Source organism: Ailuropoda melanoleuca, chromosome 1, assembly GCF_002007445.2.
Source record: "Ailuropoda melanoleuca isolate Jingjing chromosome 1, ASM200744v2, whole genome shotgun sequence".
Taxonomy (NCBI): Eukaryota; Metazoa; Chordata; class Mammalia; order Carnivora; family Ursidae; genus Ailuropoda; species Ailuropoda melanoleuca.
In genome coordinates this window covers 183,732,703-183,755,728 of record NC_048218.1, presented here as the reverse complement: position 1 = coordinate 183,755,728, position 23,026 = coordinate 183,732,703, and the positions used below count along the sequence as shown (strand labels likewise).

At 40.1% G+C, this 23,026-nt stretch overlaps 1 protein-coding gene across 3 annotated transcripts in view; it reads right to left on the bottom strand.

Annotated features, from left to right (window-relative positions):
* CPED1 (cadherin like and PC-esterase domain containing 1) overlaps positions 1–23,026 on the bottom strand; it is a 261,922-nt gene that overhangs the window by 2,178 nt on the left and 236,718 nt on the right. For 2 of the 3 annotated variants that reach the window (XM_002922427.4, XM_019802992.2), the window contains 4 exons: positions 18,791–19,011; positions 18,433–18,534; positions 17,937–18,024; positions 13,974–14,120 (listed from right to left, as the gene is read on the bottom strand). In XM_002922427.4, coding sequence (XP_002922473.1) covers positions 13,974–14,120; positions 17,937–18,024; positions 18,433–18,534; positions 18,791–19,011 — 558 coding nt within the window. Of the gene's footprint in view, positions 1–13,973; positions 14,121–17,936; positions 18,025–18,432; positions 18,535–18,790; positions 19,012–23,026 lie in introns of those variants that run through there. The other variant, XR_004628686.1, reaches the window with a different exon arrangement.

The window sequence follows — 23,026 nt, the reverse complement described above, 5'->3', positions numbered from 1 at the left end:
TTTGCCATTTTCCTTACGTCAGGGCAGCTGACTCCAATGCAACTGAGGAATAATTTCAGATGTTTTCTCTATCACACTGTTGTCTCTCTCTCTCTGTGTGTGTGTGTGTGTGTGTGTGTGTGTGTGTACTTAGGCCAGAAGCTAACATATAGAAAAGACACTGAGGTGCCTTTGCTGGGTCACTGATTCAAACAGGGTATTCTAAACCTGCCATGCACCCTTTTATAGAATGGAAATCAAAACTATTTGCAGAGAAAAGAAAAACACTTCCTTATTGCATAGCCATAAGCTGATACTTACAATTAATGGTTTTATTTTTCTGGGCACTCAGTAAGTTAGTAAGGAATCTGCAGAAGCAGCCCGTGCCCTGTTAAACTAATAACTTTATATATGCTTGTACATATGCAAATATATTTATCTTTAACTTTTTTGAATTGGCAGAATTATAAAGCATTTATAAAGCATAAGAGGATATATAACAAAAATTTTCTCCCCAGCTCTGCCTCCCCACCTCCAGTCACTCAGCTGACTCCCCAGCAACATATATTACTGGTTTCTTTGTGATCCCATTCACAGATATTTTATGCATATCGACACACCATACACACACACAGAGGCCATATTTATACTCTATTTGTACAGTTTACAAAAAGTTGCCCTGGTGCTATTCTATAATTTTATTTAAATTCAATTAATTAACATATAGTGTATTATTAGTTTCAGAGGTAGTACAATTGTCAGTTTTAATCATTGGGTTAATGAAACTCAGGTTGTTAATACCAACAGTCAGAGGGAATCAGGAAGGGATAAAAACAGAGACTGTGTGGTGGGTTGGGAGTAAGGAGGAGAGAAAATACTGGAAAGATGTTTGAAGTGTCTTCACAAATGAATAACACATCATGAATTCAATTTATTAATTATTAATTTTTGATGCAATTGTGAGACATTATTTTCAGTCAATATGGACCCATAAACTATATGTTATTGATGACTAATGAAGGCAACATTAGCTCACATGGATTTTTAAAATTCCTTTAAGTGCTATATAATGATTTAGAGCCACATTTTTTGTTCCATAAAAGAGGATACAATGAACACACCTAAAAAAAACACAGAATATTTAAACAAACACAAGCTCTTTATTTTGAAGATAAGTATTTTTAGTTATTATGTGCAAGAGAGCATGAACCCTTTTAGAAGATTTATTTGAGTAGAAATTCTGTAAAGATCGAAACCAAAATGTTAACAGTAGTGATCTTTGGGTAGAGGAATTATAGGTGATTTAAAATGTATTCTGTGTAACTTCTGGCCTTGCCTTTTTATTTGAATACAACAAATGAGCATTCCTTTAGAATCATAAAAATGTTGAAGCTATTCCCATTTTGAAGAGAAAATGTAATAGCAATGCATTTTAAAACCAATTATACTCTGCTAACCCCAAAGAAATGAATTGTTTTCCTGTAGCTATGGGACGTTTAGTTTTTATGATCAGGCCCTCAGATGAAGTGACTTTTAAGAAGAGCAGTGAAATCAGTGGGTTGCGGTAAGGAATCCCTACGGACGGTAAATCAGAGCTCAGTTTGCAGTTAACCACTGATTAATATTCCAGGTCCCAAGGCTGTAAGCTGCTGTTATGTGCAGCGCCTTCCACCCCTGTTTGGTTATCCTACAACTTTAAATATGATAGGCGAGGAGGCGTACCAGTGTTTTCCTGAAGGTTCTGTCCATTTTGGAGGAAGTGTATATTCAACGACAGCAAGATTAGTGAACATTTTTAAGGAAGTTTATTTAAGGAAACACTTACGCATAAATATTACATTCAACCCTGAAAAAATATTATTCCAGTGTTCTGAAGCCAAAATAAGGTTACTTTTGTTTATATAATTTTATCTTAAGGTCTGGTTTTTGCAATTGCCAGATGATCTGCATGCTAATTAAATGCAAAATACATAAAAATACATCCCATTGCAAAAGGTTATATAGTTCTTTAAAAATTATTTCAATGTTTTGTGTGATTTCGGGGTTGCATTTAATGTTGCATTACAAATGTGGGATAATGCCAGTGTAGATGCTTATAGCAATCTTGAATCTGACTTATAAAAGAGATAACACAAAAATATACATTTCCATTGTATTTGCTGAAGCGTATAGCTTCTACTCAAGAGGCACGTCAGTATTTTGCCAGGTCACATGGGAAGGTTGAGAATGTATTCCTATTTTGAAACCACTCAGGTGGTCTCTGAGAAATGAAGATGGGGTGACGGGGTCTCCTTCAGCTTCTGAGGGCCAGCCTAATGCCTCCCATAATGCCAGTGCTGGCATACGCTACTGGAGATTGATTCCTACACATCTATCCCAGGCCTTGGCCCAACAACACTTAATTCAGTTGGTTTCCTTTGAAAGCTATTTTGCAGGAAATAACCAAAGATGCTAAGTGTCCTAATTCCTTGGTTAAGCCAGTATTTCCCTGTTACTGCCTCCTGAAAAGTGACAAACCTACAGAGAAAGAAGTACTTCAGTTTTGATTTGTCAAAATAGGGATGTAAAAAGTCTTCCCAAATGCCATTGTAAATGGAAGGAGCCTTTAAAAAATCCAGCAGTATTATGCACTGTACCACCAGCACATACAATGTATTTCAGGAATGCAAGCTTTAGCATTGTGAAATATTTTGTTACAGGAAATTACCCAGGAATTATTTATAACTATATGATTATTTACCTTGAAAACCCAAAGGCAGCTACCGAAAAATAATATTATAAAGTTAATTATACAAATTATATAGCATTTCTATATTCTATCAATAATTAATAAGAAATATATTAGAGAAAAGATCCTATTACAATACAAAAACAATTTCATTCAGTTCAGCAATTATTCGGGTGAAGAAAATACAAAGTTTAGTAAAAGGAAAACATTAACAAATGGAAAGACATACTATGTCAAATCCTCCCAGGTTAATTAAAATGCTATCCCAACTGTGATCACAGCAGGATTTGGGAGGACATGACAAATCCTAAAATACATCTTGAAGAATAAATGCAAGAAAATAACTAAGACCATTTGGGAAGGGAAACAACAACAACAACAACAACAACAACAACAAAACCAGTGATGATGCGGGATTTTTCAATACCAGATGTTCACTCACCTGTATTAACTGAGTCTACCATCAACCTACCATAGACCCAATTTGTTGGTTGCATAAGCCAAGTATAAGCAGAATTTAATACTGTGATAGAAAAAATAGAAATGTTCATACTACAGATTGAAGTGCATTTCATAAACTGCTACTCTTCCCTAAAAATGTTTATGGAGCAATAAGGTAGTTCTAAATAAAGTCCAGTGTTATATAAATCTAGTGACCATAAATGTTGACAGCCTAAGAGTTTTAATTACTTGGAATTAAAATCAAGAGTGTATGTTTAAAACGGAGCTATGTACCAAACTCCTAATAGCATCTCCAATGGGGAAGGCACTGAGAATTAACAGGTGTATATGATAAAAAAGCAGGAATTTTCTCTCTTTTTTTGTTTTTTTTTTTTTTTGAGAGAGAGAGCGAGAGAGAGCGAGCACACATGTGTGTGAGGGTGGGGAGGGACAGAGGGAGAGGGAGAAAGAGAATCTTAAGCAGGCTTCACACCCAGCATGGAGCCCAACGCAGGGCTCGATCTCACAACCCTGAGATCATGACCTGAGCAGAAATTAAGAGCCAGACGCTTAACTGACTGAGCCACCCAGGCTTTTTTAAAGATTTTAAGTAATCTCTGCACCCAATGTGGGTCTTGAACCCACGACTCTGAGATCAAGAGAAGCCTGCTCCATTGACTGAGCCAGGCACCCCTAAAGGCAGGGATTTTTTGTTTTTATTATATATACTTATTTTTACATTTTTACAGTTAATAAGAGTTCATGTAATCTTTTTACAATAGAAAAGCAGCAGAAGAGAAACAAAATGATGCTGTACCTTATAAAATTAAAATGAGTTATTGATGACCCAATGATTTATTTTTTTCTACATAATATCCAACTTTGAATCTTCAGAGTTCTCTATGAGAAAACACATGGAGTAATTCAGACATGGTCCCTACCCTCAAGGGGGCTATCTAAAGACACATGTCTAAGATACTTGAAGTAAGCACAAGAATGAAATGGCTTCAAAGACATTGCCTGAGACTAACTCCCCAAGGTCAGGCACCATGTTGTTTCCGTGTAACGAAGAGTTCCTCTATACATTACTCAGTGCTAATTTATGGTGGGCATTGTCATCTGTTCACAGAGCTATTATTTCTTTGAACTTATTTGATAAATTCGGTATCTGGCATTGCTGTCAAACCGCTATCTCTGTTTCAAAATATTACTTTATTTTACCTACTCTGACGGGCTCTAAAATGAAGGACTTAGCTACAGTTTTTAGGCTTGGAAATATGCAGGTGAAAGATGTTTGATACCTGTACCATAGAGGGCTAATTGTTTCTTTCCTTTGATCTCTTGTGCGGAAATGTGCCCATTTGGGTCCTTCGCAAAAATCAGAGGACCATTTGGGATTATTAAAATCCAACTAAACTGTCAAGTGGAATGTGGCTTTGAAAGAGAGATGTTAAGGGCGCCTGGGTGGCACCGCGGTTAAGCATCTGCCTTCTGCTCAGGGCGTGATCCCGGCATTATGGGATCGAGCCCCACATCAGGCTCCTCCGCTATGAGCCTGCTTCTTCCTCTCCCACTCCCCCTGCTTGTGTTCCCTCTCTCACTGGCTGTCTCTATCTCTGTTGAATAAATAAATAAAATCTTTAAAAAAATTTTTTTTTGAAAGAGAGATGTTAGCAATACAAATGTTAGGTTATCTCTGGGGCATAGTAGTAAGAAGAAGAGCAAACAACAGAAGTGAGCTATTGGAAAACATCAGTGAAGGAGTTAGGCCTTGAACTGAAGACAACACTCTAGATGTTTCTGTATGGTCTGCATCTCAATAGAGACAAATTCTAACTGCTCGATGCTGCCAAATGCTTCTTTAAATATGCGTGCCTATGACTCAAGCACTGAAAAGAGACATGTCTACCCAGAGGGATAAGGAACTATTACATATGATTAAATGATACATACCTGTGTGATTTGGCAAATGTTTACATTACTCCAAACGTGAATGTTAAATGACAATTCTTTGACACTTTAAAATAATCCGAATAACTCTTTGTCTTCAGCTTTGTGTGTGTGTGTGTTGCTGTTTATTTTCTTTTTTTGAGTTCACTGTGTCAAATTATATTTAAAATTAGGAAACAAGAGTGAAGGACGATTGGTCTTCATTAAGTGTGAGAACCTGGTTGGATCACCATTGTTCTATAATCACAAGTATACGTGTAATAACAAAAATTATTTTTCTCACAGCAGTGTTCACATTTAGATTAAGTTACATATAGGAATAGACTTCCAAGTTTACAGTGTTTCAAAACAATAATATACTTTCAATATATTAACTATAGAAAATTAGAAAGGAATAATTTTGGTGCTGGAATCAAGTGCTGTCATGACAACATATTACAGACTATGCAGGTGATCACATTTTTTGTGACTCAGTGTAATAAGAATTGAAATTCTGTGCTTTGGCGTGCAGAACCAACTTTTACTTTTTCATAGGTTTCTTATATGCTAAGAGACCTCCCGATTTATGATTATAGATCTTTCCACATCTCCGCATAATTAAAGACTTGGGCACACAGGCATTTAGAAAGCATACAAATGGCTACAATTCAACTTGCCTGGTTTTGTCCACTGGCTATTGTAGGACTAGACAAACAAATGAAAAACTCTTATAAATTACACAATAAAACTCACATTGCAATTTTTACCATTGAATGCATGTAAATTGAACATTCAAAATTGATTTCACATAAATATTAATCAGAATGAGTATATTACCATGTCAATTAACTGCTGCATATAAAGTAAGTCGGAATTTTCAAAAAAGTCAGTACAAAAAGGGAAAGCTTGGTGAATTGGAAGAGTGTCAGGCATATTAGAAGCAAATACCTTTCCTAAAACTGATCTTAACCTGAATAACACCGAAGGAACTTCTGATGTGGTTCCAGATCCACAGAACAAAATAGAAAACATTTTTCAGTGGTGCAAGTGTTCCAAAATCTCTCTAGACTGGATTAAAGGGGATGTTCTGGTTATAAACGTGTTTCACGGACATGGATGGGATGGGAAGAGGAAGGTAATGGCTTTCCAAGGTTGGAAAACCTGACATTGACCAAAATGTGCTAGTGTGGTCTTTTTTTTTTTTAATTTTTTTAATTTATTCGACAGAGATAGAGGCAGCCAGAGAGAGAGGGAACACAAGCAGGGGGAGTGGGAGAGGAAGAAGCAGGCTCATAGCGGAGGAGCCTGATGTGGGGCTCGATCCCAGAACGCCGGGATCATGCCCTGAGCCGAAGGCAGACGCTTAACCGCTGTGCCACCCAGGCGCCCCGCTAGTGTGGTCTTTTAAGATAAATGTATAAGATTGAAGTACTTTTTATTTGGTATAGTCATTCTGCAGACATGACATTAAATCCAAGATCCAGTCACCAAATTTACAACCAGCTGAAAAAGTAGCCCAAGAATTCACAGAAATGGAATAAAAATAAAGCAACAAACAATAGCTAGAAGCCAGTCCTTATAATTCATCGTTCCATTTCAGGAAATCATGCAATTTTTACAGATAATAATGATATTTTTCATTTACCCCCACCCCAATATTTAATCATGGCCACATGAAATAAGCTATGTTTTGATTGAAGGGAGTCCAACTTCTGAATGGTTCAAAGATGCTGAGGATTAGAAGGCAAGACTAAAGTTTTCTTTAGGAATGAGGAATTGTTTTTTGCTTTGGGTATTTCCAGATTTGCAATGTCTCAGTCTCTTCCCCTACCTCCAAATCTCCAAGCCTTCTCACTCTGACAGCTGAGCGTTTTTAACTAATGCCCCTTAGACAGACCTCAGTTTCCGGCTCTGGGAACAAATTCTGCTCTGAGGTGGGGAGATTGATTATAAGGAGCTGTATACCAGTAGTTTACCAATTCCAGTGGAATTGTTGGTTCTCTCTTGTACCCCTCTGCAGTTCTCCAGGGACTAACTCCCGTTTTAAACTCAGTTTTCTAAGTGGCTGGATATTCATGTCTCTGAATTCTTGATATTATTTGAATGACCTTCATTAGTCCAATGGATTACAGGCTAAGTTCCTACCCTGCTCTATTTCAATGTGCATCTTGGGTCTTGGACTCTGTTTTGACCTCCACTCACAGGTATTTGTTTCCATCTATCTCTGGAACTTAGGTGTGATTTAAGCATATGGCATGAAAATGTCCCTTAGAAACAATTTGTATGGACCAACATTCCAACTGCTGGCTTCACTGTAGGGATTCGCTCAGCACTACTGGGGCCTTTGAAAGGAGAACTTCCATAGGGCCACTCAATCTCTTGTCCGAAGAGCCCTCTAGCTGCTTGTCTGAGGGTGCATGCCCGTCTGCTGGTCTGCTGGTATTCCAGAGGGTCTGGGGAGAAGGGCTCCGCCCTTCAGGTGCCAACTTTCACTTTCGTTTTCCTGATTTCAGCCTCTAGATTAATTTGTTCTTTTCTCTACCTTTGTTTCTGAGTCCAATTTTTGATGTTCAGCTTTAAAAGAAATCTTATATATGGACATACGTTCTTGGCTGCATGTGGTGGGGTGAGGGCTCCACCAATTTTGCATCCAGACTTTTAAGCAATCATTTTCTGACCTGTGTCTCAGCCTTGCCTTCTTCTACACGTACTTCCTTCAGGCCTGGACCATTCAGAGGGTCTGTGGGCAAGTGTGCTTCACCTCCAATTGGCGATTCTCCTCTCTCTCATTTTACACTGTAATTCCTTTGGAGGCTAAGTTAAACTCCTTAGAATGAATTCAGATTTCTTGTCTGTTATGAGTTAGTTCTTATTCTGTCTTTTTTTAGTGGGGAGCAGTGGTGAATAGCTTCATGTCTTTAAAGTCTTTTGGTGGAGTTTCAAGTGGAAGAGAAGATAAATGCTTGTGGTCATTCTGCCACATTTAATCTGTACTCCACGCATGATTTTTGACCTTATCCTCTATGCTAGTTTTTCCAAAGTGTGTTTAGTGAGGTGTTAATAGCTGTTATTAAAAGAAAGGAAAGTGGTTCTGTGGTCAAAAATGTTTGGGAAAAACTGGGTCAAATGAAGCTATAAATAGTTTTTTTGCTGTGAGGGCTTTTTGGATCATTTAAAATACTAATATTATTTGAGAATCTTTACAGTAGAGGAGTATACAGAGTTTCCCAAACCACAGATCCTGTTTTCACTAGGCTAGAACACCAAAACGTAAAGTAGGGAATGCTAATCAAGGCAGTTAAGAGTCTATCCTAGCTTGATTCTTAAACCTTGGTATTAAACTCCCCCGAAATGAGGGTTTCTTGCAAAAAAACATGAAATAGTTACGGATCAACATCTCTTTCTTAGGCATGCTGACATCCTAGGTGTCAGTACTGCAGAGGCTGCCGTGTACAGCTGCCTCCTGGGGTCATCATACTAGTTAGCATAGAGGGACGAACACTCTCTTCATTTAATTATCCTTCTGAAGAGAGAGACCCTGATGTAATCGGTGTTACCACCATTCAACATAGGCTGCTTCCTTTGGAACACGATCTGCTACCAAACCATCCCAGAAAAGGCTGGGCTCCCTGGGGGCTCATGAATTCATTCTCGGCAGGCACCGATCTGTAATCTAATCATCTGGCAGAAAAAGCTAGAATTCTTGCAGACAATGGATTGAGCATTAATTATTTTTTGCACAGAAAAAAATGGTCTAGAATCACTTTCCCCCAAAAGGGTTTTAGGACTGGTGGGCAGTGAAAGCTTCTGTGACTCTTCTTTAGTGACAGGGCCACTGAAAGGTATTGAATGACAATATTGGATTGGGACCAGAGAAACACCCTGGCGGGGATATGAAGGATGAATTTGAGTCATTGAAAGTGAAGCTTCTGAGATGAAAATTTGCAGAAGTCTAGGGCAAGTAAATGATAGAGAAGAAGAAACGCGCAACCAACCTCGTTCATTTACCAGCACCCTACCAACTATTTCCAGCCTCCTTGACTTGATCTTCCCCCACATTATCAAAGACCTTTCTCTTATGCCCTCCTGTATTCCTTATGCATCCATTAGTCTTGATTATTCCCTTTCTGCCCATGAACATGAAAAATAGTTTCTCCTGTAAACTGCCCCTAGACCACTTTCTTTTCTAAATCCAGTATCTTTCCTTTTTTCTCATTTTCACTTGTTGAAAGGCTTTACCAGCCTCCTTTTCTCATTTCTTATACCTCTTCAATCTATTGTAGTTTAATTCATGCCCCCAATATTTTACAGGAATTACTGTTAATGATCAGAAAGGGCCTTCTCAATGCCAAATCAATGACTATTTAAAAATCCTTATCTTAATAAATCTATCCATTACATTTGACAGCAGTAATGCTGTTTTTTGATCTCTCCTTACAAATTTTCACTTTTTGGCTTTCCACGGCACCACGTTCTACTAGAGCTTTCCTTTATCAGTTTATTCTCTAAATTCAAATGCTCCTATTTCTGCAAACTCCAAGAGTTCCTTCCTCAGCTCCTCTAACTCTACTCACTTTCTCTGGATGATCTATTTTCATTGTTGCAACTGTTGCCTGTTTTCTGATGACTTCCAACCTTTTATCTCTAGCCGCACCCTGCCCCTCGAGCTTCAGGCTTGTAGAGCCAACTGCCTGTGAGATAACTCCACCTGGATATCCTACAGGCATCTCCAACACAACATGTTCAAAACGGAATCATCGTCTTTCCCCTGAGCCGGTACCTTCTCAGTCATTCTCTGACTCAATTGCTGGTTCAGCTGTAATCCATCACCCAAGTTAGGAGTCATCTTTGATTCTTTGTACACCCCCATGCTGCAGATAAGATCTACAGATTTTACTTTTAAAATAAGGCTTGTATTTGTCTCCTCCCTTATGCTTGCAGTCTCTGTCCTGGTTTGGGCAAGCTTTTATTATCTCTCACCTGACTTATGAAAGCGTCTCCTAACTTCTCTCCCAGACTCAGTCCTCTTTCTGTCTTCCTCCCTCAATATTGTCAGACTTACCTATTTGAAACAAAGGTGTGACCATCTCCCTTCTCCATAAAACCTTTCATTGGCTCTCCACCACCTATAGGATAAAGCCTAAGCTCTTAGCATGATCTGGCCGTAGCCTTCCCAGGCCCTGATTTTAATTGATGTTCTACAATATACAGAATTGCATGTTGGCGATATGTTGAGTTTGAGATACTCAAGGGAACCCTAAAAAATGTTCTCCTAGCTCATTTTACAGTAGTTAGTACAGTGCTCACATAGACACTCAAATATTTGTTGAATTAAATTGCCATTACTAATTTATTAAAAATAACTATGTGGATAAATTGTGGGATCTGCTATCTAAGCTATCTATATTTGGATCAATTCTTTTTTCTCTGAAAGTTGTTACCTCAGTTTTTTAGGTAGGTGAATTTAAAGGCTTTTTTCTTCATTGTGTTTATGATAAATTTTTTAAGTTTGAGGGAGAAAGGGAAAACCTTCAAGCCCATCACACAGAAGGAAAACTTTTCTAGGTCAGCTAAGCTTTTGTTTACATAATTAAAATTAAATAATAAAGAGTATAAGATGAAGATCAAATAATAATGGGAAATCATCTCTGACAAGGAACTGAAAATCCTTTCTTCTTTCCGTGGTGCCAGAATCAAAGGAAACTTGTGTTATTAGAGCTGGGTAGTAACGCCAAAGGGATTTTTTTCTCCCTTTGGACTGGCAAGAGCTGTACACCAGCTGTACACCAGCCAGAAAACAGAGATCTCATATAAGGTTTGTACAACTGATTAGACTAATTAATAATCACATAGTTGTGGATTTGCCCCTCCTGCAGCCAGATCTGGGCTGGTAATATTTTTGTATCCTACCCAGGTTTTAGCTTGCTCATAGATGTTTGCCACATAACTAAATGCACTATCCAAAACCACTCTTGGGCAAAAGCTACCTGGATCCTGTTTGTTGTCCTGCATAAACATTGGGAAAACAAAATTCCATTTCTAGCCATGAAAAGAAACACCTGCTTTTCTAATCAGCACGAACATTGTAGTCAAAACTGATGTACGTCAGCTGGGGAATTGTTTATAGATTCATGGTGGCAACATATTCTCTCTGTCAGTGCCTTGACAGATGAAAGAGGTGCCCCCAAGACCTTTCATCTTACCTATGGTGACAAGAGCCCACTGAAGCAGGTTTGTTATGTCTATGATAGAATTCCCACCACAAGTCAAAGAGGACACATCAAGATCTTACTGTAATGATTATAGCAATCCTTCTCAGGTATGTGTGAATCTATTGTGGGAATGGTGTGACAGAACACCAGAAGCTACAAGGCTCCCAAACTCAAATTCTTATGGTTCTCACACAGCTGATTTTAATTCTTGCTATTACTCTATGACAAATTGCTTTGCCAGCTCATAAGATGAGCATAGAGGCAAAAAATGGTTATTATTAACAAATTTCTGCCCTTTAATATGTTTTGCATGAGACCAATAATCTACTTTTCCCTGGCTTGCTACATTAATCATCAAATCATCCTTTGCAAGGGCCTTTCGATTTTCTTGATTGTTTATGGTAAGCTCACAGTGATTTAAGATGTTGGGTCATAGTTTGGAAAGGTTATAAAACATCAGTGTCAGCACTAGAAACTTCCTGAGGTACGGTGGTACGTATCGTTCAAGACTTCAGTGACCATTATGCCTAAGTGATGAACGGGTTAGAGACTTTGTGATGAAGAGAGCCAGTTGAGAAGGATGATCTTATCATTCTGTGGTGTAACTGGAAAGGCAAATGCTCCCAGAAGTACTTTAGCTCAAACAAGAAAACTTCAACATGGATGACACTGCTTTAGAATCAACTGAGACAATTTGGACGATACCCAGGTAGTTGTCAAGTCAACACACATTAGAAATAGGGCCTAAAAAGCAATTTATACATGATCACTACACATAATTAAAAAGCCAAAAGAGTGGCATAATTTCACCTGACACGCTTAAATCATTGTTATGCAAATTAAAGATAACTTTAGTGGTCGTATTTAGAAGCCAGTATTCTAGTTCTGGTAGTTCAAAGAGCCTTTGTTGTAGTTCTCAAATTCCATGACTGTTAGTGTCACTGGTTCACGCTGCGGTAGGAGATACATGTAATGCAATCATGTGGGAAGGGCATCTTCTGTTTTTAATTGGAGCCATGCTGGAAATCTTTGGAAGACTTCTCCTTTTTAGGCTTCCAGAGCAACTAAAGATGAAAAAGAAAAACAGATACCCTCCCCCAAAATACTAATTGAAGACACATTATATAAAAATAAGTAAATAAACAAACCTTTTCTAAAAGAGGCAAAAATCCGACCTGTATGTTGTCTTTCAAAGTCCCCATTTTATGTGGGTTTTGGCAACCTCCGACCTGTTTTCGCAGCCAACTCCGATCCTGGGCTGGCTCAGTGGCAAGATTATTTCTTCCTCTTCCAGGCTACCTGCTCTTGTGTTTCTAAGTCTTGCCTTTTTGCAAATAGGATAGGAACTCAAAGGGTGTTCTATTTTTTTTGTGGAAGAAAGAAATAGACACACAGTCTCCTACAGTGTAGAAACTGTTGTGCAACAGCACAGCCAACCTTCAAGTTACTAGATCAAAACTGGAAATGCCCCGCTCTCCACTGTGGGTGCAGGCTCGCACTTCCTGAGACGCGGTGGCATCTGTCATACACGATTACATGTAAAACATATAACACAGAGTATTTAGAAGAACCAATGCAGCGTCAATAAATTTGGGGTAGCCATAAAATCCTGAGGACTGAAATGGTTTCTGACAGTCATTTAAGGGCTGAAAAACAGGACCCAAGAAACCTTAGGTTGTCATTTACCTAGTCAACCTGGTGACTGCATTCTGGTTTACAAGAGGGGGGGCGGCATTTGAGAAAGAAGGAGTGAACCCATATCTGACAGAATGATCAAATGAGACATCGCCCACTGTAGTTTCAGCAGCATCTCCTGAGATCTAGAGCACATGACAGGAGCCAAGTCACCTCATACACCAAAGCAATGTCTGGACAATGTATGCGAAACTTGAAAAAGTGTGGACAAAATCCAGTCTACAAACCCTTGTCTCGTTAAAAGAGTAGGGGAATGAAGATGAAGTTAGAGAATTTCTATGTGAGAGGTTGTCCAAAGGCTTGGCAGTCTTCCTCCCTTGGAGGGAGTGGCTTCACCCTTGCTTCAAGCCAAGTGAGAGGGGCCTTCAAGAGACCAACGTTGAGAGGCGGAACTCGTGTCCTTTGGGGTTTGCGGAGCCTTAGAATTGGTATGAGACACTGTGGCTATAGCCCAGTTTTCAGGCGGCCGGGGGAAGGGTAAAATCATTTCCTGCTGTCACCTTATCAGCTTAGCCTATTATATTACTGACCACAGGTAAAAGCACTTTCACCATGGGGTGTTGGGGATACTCAAAACACAGGTGCACCTGTTTAATGCACTGGATAAACCAACGGAGGAAGGTCATTCATGAGATTAGCACATTAAATTGTCTTGATTTTCAAGCGCCACCAAAGACTTTTGCTGCCTTCGTTGGCCACAATTTCAGATGGGAAGGTTCCGAGTCTATCAGACAAGGCAAGTGCTGTCCAGGTTTCCATCCTCCTGCTTGCACTGACCGGTAAGTGTCTACACACAAGCTAATTCTTTTTTAACTTCTTATTTCGTAGAGCCTCCAGTTGTGATTGCTACATGCTTTAGCTGAGTGATACGGAATACCTCATTTGATCTCCTCCTGACATAGTTTTTTAATACTGACAATACAGTTAAAGATACAATGAGAAATTTAAAAAGTCAAAAGCTACAATCAATAAAGAGCCAGCATAAATACCTCATGAAAATGACATCCACATGTCCCCTGCAAAAACTCTTTGTGTCGCCCCATTGTTATAGTAAATGTGTCAACCACTTCGTAGCCATATGTTTTTGCAGCATCCAGAATAATCACATTTTCTTTCCATAAATTCTGAACTTCACTCTATATTGCAATGGAGAAGAATGGGAATTTTTAAAATATAATTTCAATCAGAATGAGAATTTTTATTAAGAGGATTGTTTTATGATTTAATAACCCAGATAGAAATCATGTAAATATCATCGTTTTTACAGGTTGGCCCCACTGCAAGAAAAAGAATTAATTTTACATGCCTTTCTTAAATAAAGACTTTATCAGTTTTTTACTCAAAATATAAAGACAAACATTTATGTATATATAAAACGGCAATACATAAGTATCTAGAATGACACACAGTTTGGACCATATCCTTCTATGAAAGGTAATTAGGTTTATTTCCCACAAAGATCCAGTAAAATATTTAAAATTCTCACTTTAAAAGTCAAAATTTGAAAATCACAAAGGCTATCTCCATCTACTTGGATTCTTATCCATTTAGTATCTGTTTTGTGCTTAGCTCTGTGCTAAGGGACAGCAATACGAGGATAAATAAATCATGGCCCCTGCTCCTAAGACATTGCATTCTAATAGGAGAAACAGATTTGTAAACATTTACTAAGACCTTTATTGGATGTAAATATACTAGCCTCTGGGCTGGTAGGGAAGGGGGAATAGCTGAGCAGGGACAGCCTTCAGGAAGGGTTCCAGCCAGAGAGAGGTTTGCCTGTTGGATGGAGGTGGGGCAGCAGAGTAGGGGAGTGAGCTTCAGGGAACAGCAGAACCGATTGAAGCCTCCAGCTGCTGCTTCTCTGGATCGTATTCTTCCCTCCCTCCCCAACCACATCCAAAGCAACGATGGTGCTTGGCAGAAAGTCTAAGTCAGGGGCACTGTTGAGAGGAGGGACCCCTCCACTAACTACTCTAGCTCTGGGATTCCTCATCAGCTTGGCTAGGACTTTCTCAGACTGACCTGTTGTCTGAGACTCTTCCTATGTCATCCATCCTTCTCCCACTCCCTTTATGTCAGACAATTACAGGCAACCACAGTGCCCAATAGTGCCCAATATACAGTAGACCTTCCAAAAATATTTGGTGCAAGACTGAGTGATAGGCCTCAAGTGCTGGGCCTGAAACTCTTCCTGCCTTCTCAGCACCTTCCCCTTACCCTTTCCAGACCTTCTCCCTAATACATCCCCTTCCTCTGCTAATTCTGTCTGCTGTTTCCTGCAGAACCCAAACTGACAGAGGGAGGGACCTGCTCTTGCCTTTCTAAAAGATAAAAATGCTTTTCATTTTCCAGTTGAAAAAACAAATCACTTGCCCAACTTGTTGACCCAACTGCAAGGTACAAGGAGTGGTGCAGCCATGTCTGATTTTCTGTCTTCTCCACTGTGCCAGCATGCACATCTAGAGAAGAGTGTTCCCTCCAAAATAAAAGTACTGAATAGAAAAATTCCTAAGGAAGAAATCTAGAGGAAAGGAACATATGTGAATTTAGTTTATGCCATCATGTGAACAGAGATGCTCAATATTGTTTGCAGACTTCTTGTCCAGTTACAAGTATTTTCTCACCTTTAGTATGTCTAATTACAAAAGGTATATGGAACTTTACAGTACGCAGTTTCTGAAAAGAGTTTTCTAGAGAAAGGTTGGTTCTCTGGGAAACAGACTCCTGAGATGGGAATTTGCATGCGGGGGGGCTAACAGGAGAGTGTTTTGGGGATCAACACCTATAAAGAAGTGATGTAGTTCTAAGAGAGGCTTTTGTGGATCCCAGTGGGAGTTCTAGAGCCGGTCTGGTCTCTCCAAGATGGCCCAAATTAAGGAAAGGGGGCTGAATCTTAGTACTCCTAGACCAGCAAGTTGGGCCTGGGCAGCAAAAGGCAATTCCTGCCAAGAGTCAGGTGGGAGTCCTCACTGGGCCACATTCCCTGTGGCCCAGGTGAATGAATGTTTCAGTCTTAAAGGGGTGATCTGGGTAGGAGCCAAATCATATGAAGCATCACTCACTCATTCTTGCGTGAGGTATTTTTTGCAAACCTACTATGTGCTGAGAATTGTGTTTTGCATTTGGGGTACCAGACTGAGCAATGCAGCCCTCCCTCCTCAGTCCTTGCTCTCACAGAAATTAGTCTAGCAGGGGAGACAGAAAACCAAGGATTGTATCTGTTGAGGGAAATAAACAAGACACAAGACGCTATTAGAGGAGCTCCCATCAGGAGCAGCCAATTGAGTCTAGTGTGTCAATTAAGTCTGCCCAGTGGTGAGCTAATGCTTGGAAGATAATTGGAAGTTATTCAGGTGAACAGGTGGTGGGAGAGTGGGCTCCATGAAGAGGGAGCATGATTTCAAAGACCTGGACGTGACTGAGAGCCTGGCGTTCTTGAGAAACTGAAACTTGCCCAGTAGGACTGAGCTCAGTAGCGGTGCGTGCACGTGTGTGTGCACATGTGTGTGCATGTGTGTGCACATCTGTGCATATGCACAGGTAGCAAGTCTACAGAGAACAGCAGAGGCAAGCTCTTGAGTGGCCATGCGAGCGTATGATTGAGTTCAGCCTCATTTTCTGCCTCCACTTGCTATTATCCCTTTCTCTTTTGTTCTATTCTTTCCCCTCCCCTTCTCCCCACCTTTTGTCTTCATTCAGTTTGAGAAGACTGATGAGATCATCAAAGCCACAGTGGGACGCATACTATTCAACACAGGATCTGGCACATAGTAAGTGCTGTGGAAATGTTTGCTGTCTGCGGAGATGAGCTGATTCCGAGTGAGGAACCTAGATGTAAGTAGGGCCACAAGCACTCCAATTCCTGCAAAGGGTAGAGTGGAGGCTCAAAGCAGAGTCCTCCAGAAAGAACTGTAACCTTGACTGTAGCCTTCAAGTAACAGTCAAGGCGATGCAACTCAAAACCCTTATCAAAGGAACTCTCGTTTAATCGCCAACAGCCTCCAACCCTTCAGCTACCCATTTGCTAAATACCTCAGCTCATCTTAAGTGACTCCCCCCCCCCCATTACCTCTGAGAGGCTGAATTTGGAGGCTTGACTTGGCCACTTTCTACTTCTCCTGCTTTTGCATCAGCGATCTGGCACTGAGGCGAGCAATGTTTTAAGAAGGGAGAGGGGGTTGTGTCATCTGTGCTGGGCAAAGCTAGGAGGGCTCAACATTGACACACACACACAAATCTCACTCAGTTTATACAGATGGGCAGCTTCCCGTCTCCCCTGAGCTCCCTGGAGCAAGGGCACACAGTCCGCCCGCCCATGAACTCTCCTTCCTCCAACAAGAGCAGCTGGTTCTCTTACCTACGGATGTTGTCTTTCTTTTCTTTTCTAAGACTGTTATTCAGTTTTGAGACCACTTTACTCTTTTCTATAAGAACTGGCTGGAGGCCTCCAACTCCTCCCATTTCTGAGGATCCAAGCAAAGGAAAAACCAATGGACTACTTCAAAGACTTTGTTTTCCTTAAAGTAATCAGTCAGAAATCATCTTCAAAAAAGCCACTCTTTCCCAAAGTACTCGTCGATACTGACAATTTCACTTGTGGTTTCAGCATGAGTCTTTAAAGGTGTATGAAATGTTAGTGGGGTAAGGGGATACTTAAAGATTAATCTCTCTCATCTACCCCGCAGTTCTTTAATTTTTTATAGCATGGCATCTCCTTTCTTCTCTTATGAGCTCAAAGCATTATTCACAACGTGTTAATGGGATATGGTCTCCTTCTTTCCAGGAATAAGTATAACTGATTTGAAATCCTAATCTGTAAGTACATTATCTCCTTTGATTTTTATGAAGGCGGCTGAATATTATTATAGTGACTTGTAGGTCCTTTTTCAGACACCAGCAAAGATCCTTATGGGAACCACAAAGTTCATGAAGCCTGGAGGGAATGGCCCTACCTGTGTCAAGAAATGCAATCCATCCACTGGGAGATGAAATCCAATTCCCAAAGTTTTGATGATCACAAGGATATTCAGTAAATTTTCCCTGAGAAATAATCAGAATTCTGAGGTCATAAACTTTGATTACATTTCTCAGTGTTTGTGCTTACATAAACAAATACAATGGAATTCTTTTAGGATGTGATAATTGGCATATAAGACTAAATTCCCATTTTATAGATTTGGTATATTTAAGGGTTTGTGTGTGTGTGTACAAAGTATTATGTGTCAGTGGGTGTGTTTTTACCTGTAGTAAATATAAGTGGATACTGAAGAGCTCTCTTGTGATTGGATACAAAAAGTATTTTGAAACACTTTAAATTGGACTTCAAGTATGTAGTTCTAAATACAAGCTGCACTTTCCATAAAATCTTCGATAAAATTTAGTCACCTCAAGGGTGACTTTTCTTTTTCACTTAGAATACTAATGACAATTTTTGTTGCAGAAACTTACCTCTTCAAAACCTTGTGAATAATTTGTAGGTGATTGGAATTGAGCCACTGGACACCACCGACGACCAATACAGTCTGGCCTGTGTTCTCCAGGGGACGGGATCTGAAATCCAGAAAGGAAAATAACACATGTTGCCTTGAAACAGATGGTCAACATTTTCTCAGCAGTGCCTCACATTTCACTGAACCATATCTAGGATCCTGATCACCGGACCTCCTTGTCATTTCCAACTCATTTTCAGCCACATTACTTGGGATTTAAGCTTTTCAGCACATTTGATATACAGGGAACAATTTTGACCACCAGTAAAACGTCGGTCCATTGTGGCATTGTGCCGTCCATAATAGCTCCATTGTACCTTTGCAAGAGATGTTCGAGTGCTTTCTCAAATGTTGGTCTCAATGAAGGGCTTATCCAGAACTGTGGATAGTAGGAATAACTGATCAAAGTCTTTCCACCATTGACGTTGTGATAGAATTTCGTGCCGTGCACTTTCTGCCATTCCTGCAGGGTTTCATTTAGTCTTTCGATCAGATAGTACATTATTCCTCTGTTGGTTGAATCTCCAATGAAAAGAATCTATGAATTAAAGAAAAGTATTTGCTCTCAAATCTGGAAGGTTACATGGTATGACAGACAATACAAAGGAAGTCATTGGTTGAATGCTCGTAAAGCCACAAGTCTAATTCTTTGAAGGAAAGCCCTTTCAGCTGTTAGAAATGACATTCATCATATTCTCCCCCAAACCTGTTCATTTTCCTCTCTTCCATATTCCTCATAAAGCTATCAGCCACTGATCTGCTCACTCATGTTTAAAGCTCTTTGCTTTATGCTATCTTCAGTTTCTCCACCTCCCTTAGGCAGTTTGCTTTCCCATCTAACGAGCTTAACGGATTTTTTGATTCAAATAGGCATGAGGTATTTTGGTGCTATAAGAATACATAGAGAGTTTTCCAACCTCTTCATTTCATAGATGAGAAAACTGGGAATCCACAGAGGTTAGACAGCTCAACAGAAGTCATGCTACTGAGAGAAGAGCCACAGGACTGGAGCCTGAGTCTCTGAACAGCCGTCTATGTCCCAGGGAGCAGACCCCAGCACCATTTGTCCTGGAAGACTCCTACCATCACCTCCTTCACAACACCGCCCCTCCAAAGCAGCTCTGCCTCAAGTTCCTATCACCTCAGATCTGTGGGAATGGCTGCCCTTGAATTCATGCTATACACACAGCACTACTGGGATAAATTTCCCAATGCCTACTTCTGGTCTTCTCATGTTCATGCTCACAAACCTTATCGGCTCTTCATTTTCCATAGAATCAAGCCCATGTGACTGGGTTCAGCTAACATTTGCAGAATTCTTATTGCTGTCAGATTCTGCTAGGTGGAGATTTCACACAGGGCACTCACTTCTAATCATAATTGTGAGGTTTGAGTCATTATTTCCATTTCACAGATGAGGAATTTGAGGCTCAAAGAGATTGAAGTCATAAATCTAGTAAATGGGGAACACAGGACTCAAACCTAGGCCCTTTGACTCCAAGTGCAGGGTCAATGGCCCCATCCTCTCAATGCTTCCCCTCGTGTAAGCAGGTCAGATTCCTACTTTTTTGCTGAACATGATTCGCACTCCACAACATCTGGTTTCCGTTTCCCTTGTGCTAATCCCCCTGCCTCACAAGCTCCTCCCTTGGCAACCCCACCTGTGTAAACGCTACACATTCTCCAGACCCCAAAGAAACAAACGTCTCTCCCAGTGGGTCTTGTCCAATGACCTTCTCTGTCCTCTGTGATTTCATTGCATTTTTAATTTCCATTACAGATTTTATCAAAGACTACATGACATTATGGCTATTTGTGTCTGTGTCTTTTTTCTTATATCACATCAAGAAATATTTGAGATCAGGGTCGGCGTTAATTTCTAAATTCTGATTTCCCCCATACTACCATGCATACACTTTAAAAATATTTATTGAATTGAAAGTCAAAGGGACTTTTGTTAGAGACAATCCTTTTTAATGTCGTTTATTTCATCCTTCAGTTTTCTCTCTCAGTGTTACATTTCTCCTTCTGTTAGTCATGCACCTGTTTTCCTCTGATTTTAACAGCAGTCATTGTTGTCACTTCTCAGGACTACCAGATTTGTCCATGCACAGCAAAGTGAGTGAGAATCTGTAAATTTCATTCTTTCCATGGTCAGTGTATTCAATTAGCTGTGTGAAGAAATCCCCCAAGCATCTCCGATTTGCCCTCAGATCAAACATCAGAAGCATCCTCAAGCTAAACTGAATAATTTAAGATGTCAAGGCCCCAGTCACTGATCCTCTCAGTCAAGTTCCATCTGGGGCGATAAAATTCCAGTATGATAAAATAATTTGTGAAATCACTTGAAATTCTTCTTACTGGATTTAACCTGTATAACAATTTGTTTTTCTCATCTAGATTTCTGATTTTTAAAAGGGAAGTTTGAATAATCTGGAAAGCTCTTAATTTCAGATACTAGTAATTACTCAGCTCCCTTTGTATCAGTTTGCTGGGGCTGCCATGACAGAGGACCACAGACTGGGTGGCTTATGCAACAGAAATACATTTTTTCACGATTCTGGGGTCCATAATCAAGGTATTCGCATGGTTGATCTCTTCTGAGGGCCTCTCTCCTTGTCTTGTAGATGGCCACCTTCTCTCTGTGGTCTTCACATGGTCTTTCCTCTATGTGCATCTGTGTCCTAATCTCTTTCTTGTGAGGACACCAGTCTCACTGGATTAGAGCCCACCCATAAGACCTGATTTCACCTTCATTACATCTTTAAAGGCCCTACCTGCACAGGCAGTCACATTCTGACGTATTGGGAGTTAGGACCTCAACTTGTGAATTTGGATGGGTGAGAACACATTTCACTCTTAACACCGGTAAAAGACCTTTAAGATCAGCTCTTAAACTGAATTGTCACTACGGGTTTTCCTACAGGTTCTTTTCATTATGGTGTGGAGAGGCAATCCCTCCTAGGATATCTCTGGGCAGCCAGTAAGATCGTTGGGAGTCTTTTGTGGTCTACAGGGAGAGATACAGGGGTTTAGGAAAATCAAAGTAGCTGCATGTTACTGAGAGAACATTTCAAGATATTTGGTCTTTTCTGTGGGGCTATTCAAAGATGCAGCCCACAAAAAATGTCAGAGGCAAAAAGAGTTACGTGTCGGAATTCCCAGGTACAGTTATTTATTAACTAGACAATCTTAGACAAATTATGACTGCTCCAAAGTTTCCTTCTCTTATGTGTGAAATGGGGGAGAACAACAGCACCACCTTAGAGAACATCAGTGCGATTTTCACACCCGTTCCTGGCACACAGGAAGCTCCCCACGTGAGCTGGCACGCAGGCACAGGAAAGGCAAGTCGTGCTTGTGAAGGCGTCCAGTGGGCCCTGCAGTGCATTGCCAGGCACTTTAAATTCGTTAGCTTGTTGAGAGGAAACGTCAGGGAACACGGGGAATGTCTCAGTCACAGCTCTTGCCCTGTGAGCCTGCTGCAGATCCCCAGTAGGACTCTCAGGGCTGCTGGTGACACTGGAGCTCTGGATGGAGAACCGGAAGAGAGGTTACCACCCTGAGCAAAGCAACACTGTCAGAACCACCCCTCGCCTCTCCATCCCTGACTAGTGACCAACGAGAGCTGTGCGGATGGGAGAAGAAAGCCTCACCACCAACATTTGCAAAACGAGTGCTAAACTGCAAATAACTAGATAGCATTTTTCAAGAGTAGTGGACATGACTCTGGGAAGAATATTGCTTAAAGAATTGTTTTCTCCCTGTGCCTTTCTATTCTAATGAAAAAGAGAGATGATAAATTATAACTAAAATGAAAATGCAGTTGCGATTTTTAAGACAGCCTGTTCTGTAGGGAAAGCAGTTTTTATAAGAGGTTGATTGGTATTCCTAACTAAAAGATTTCTAACTTCAAAAGATCAGTTCTTTTAAGTGCACATACGCAATTTAAAAACAACATCAGGAAATAGAGTGACTTTTTTTCCCCCCAGTCGCATGGCTAATCTTCAATCTTTGTATCTTTTAGATCATTCAATTTGGGGAATTTTCAAAAAAGAAATTCATAGATAATTTGTTTTAAAGGTCGACTTTAAAAGGCCTAAATATCCATAACTGACCATACAATTTGTAAAGAATTCTTCTCTCCTGTGAATATTATTGCCCTACACTAGCATGCACAGGTGCCGGCTGGCATAGGCAATTAACAAAAAAAATGTGATCATTAATACAACTAACGAGCAAGCAATTATAAAACTGCCAATGTCAGTGATAAAACATCAAAATAGCTAGCTTTTCCCCCTATCAAAATAACAAGGATTTTAAAAGCTCCTACAATCTCATGAGCTCAGGTAAATGAACCCTCTCATATATGACTGCGTAAGCACCACTAGGGAGAGGTTTTATCTTCTTTCTTTTCAACTGTTGAATCCCAAGTTCCAGAATAGTGCCTGGCTAGGAGTCAGTTCTCATGTGTTAAATGGATGAATGGAAAGTTTGCTGTTGTGTGTATAAATTGGCAAATTTTAAGGAATTCCACCCTTTAGGAAATATTT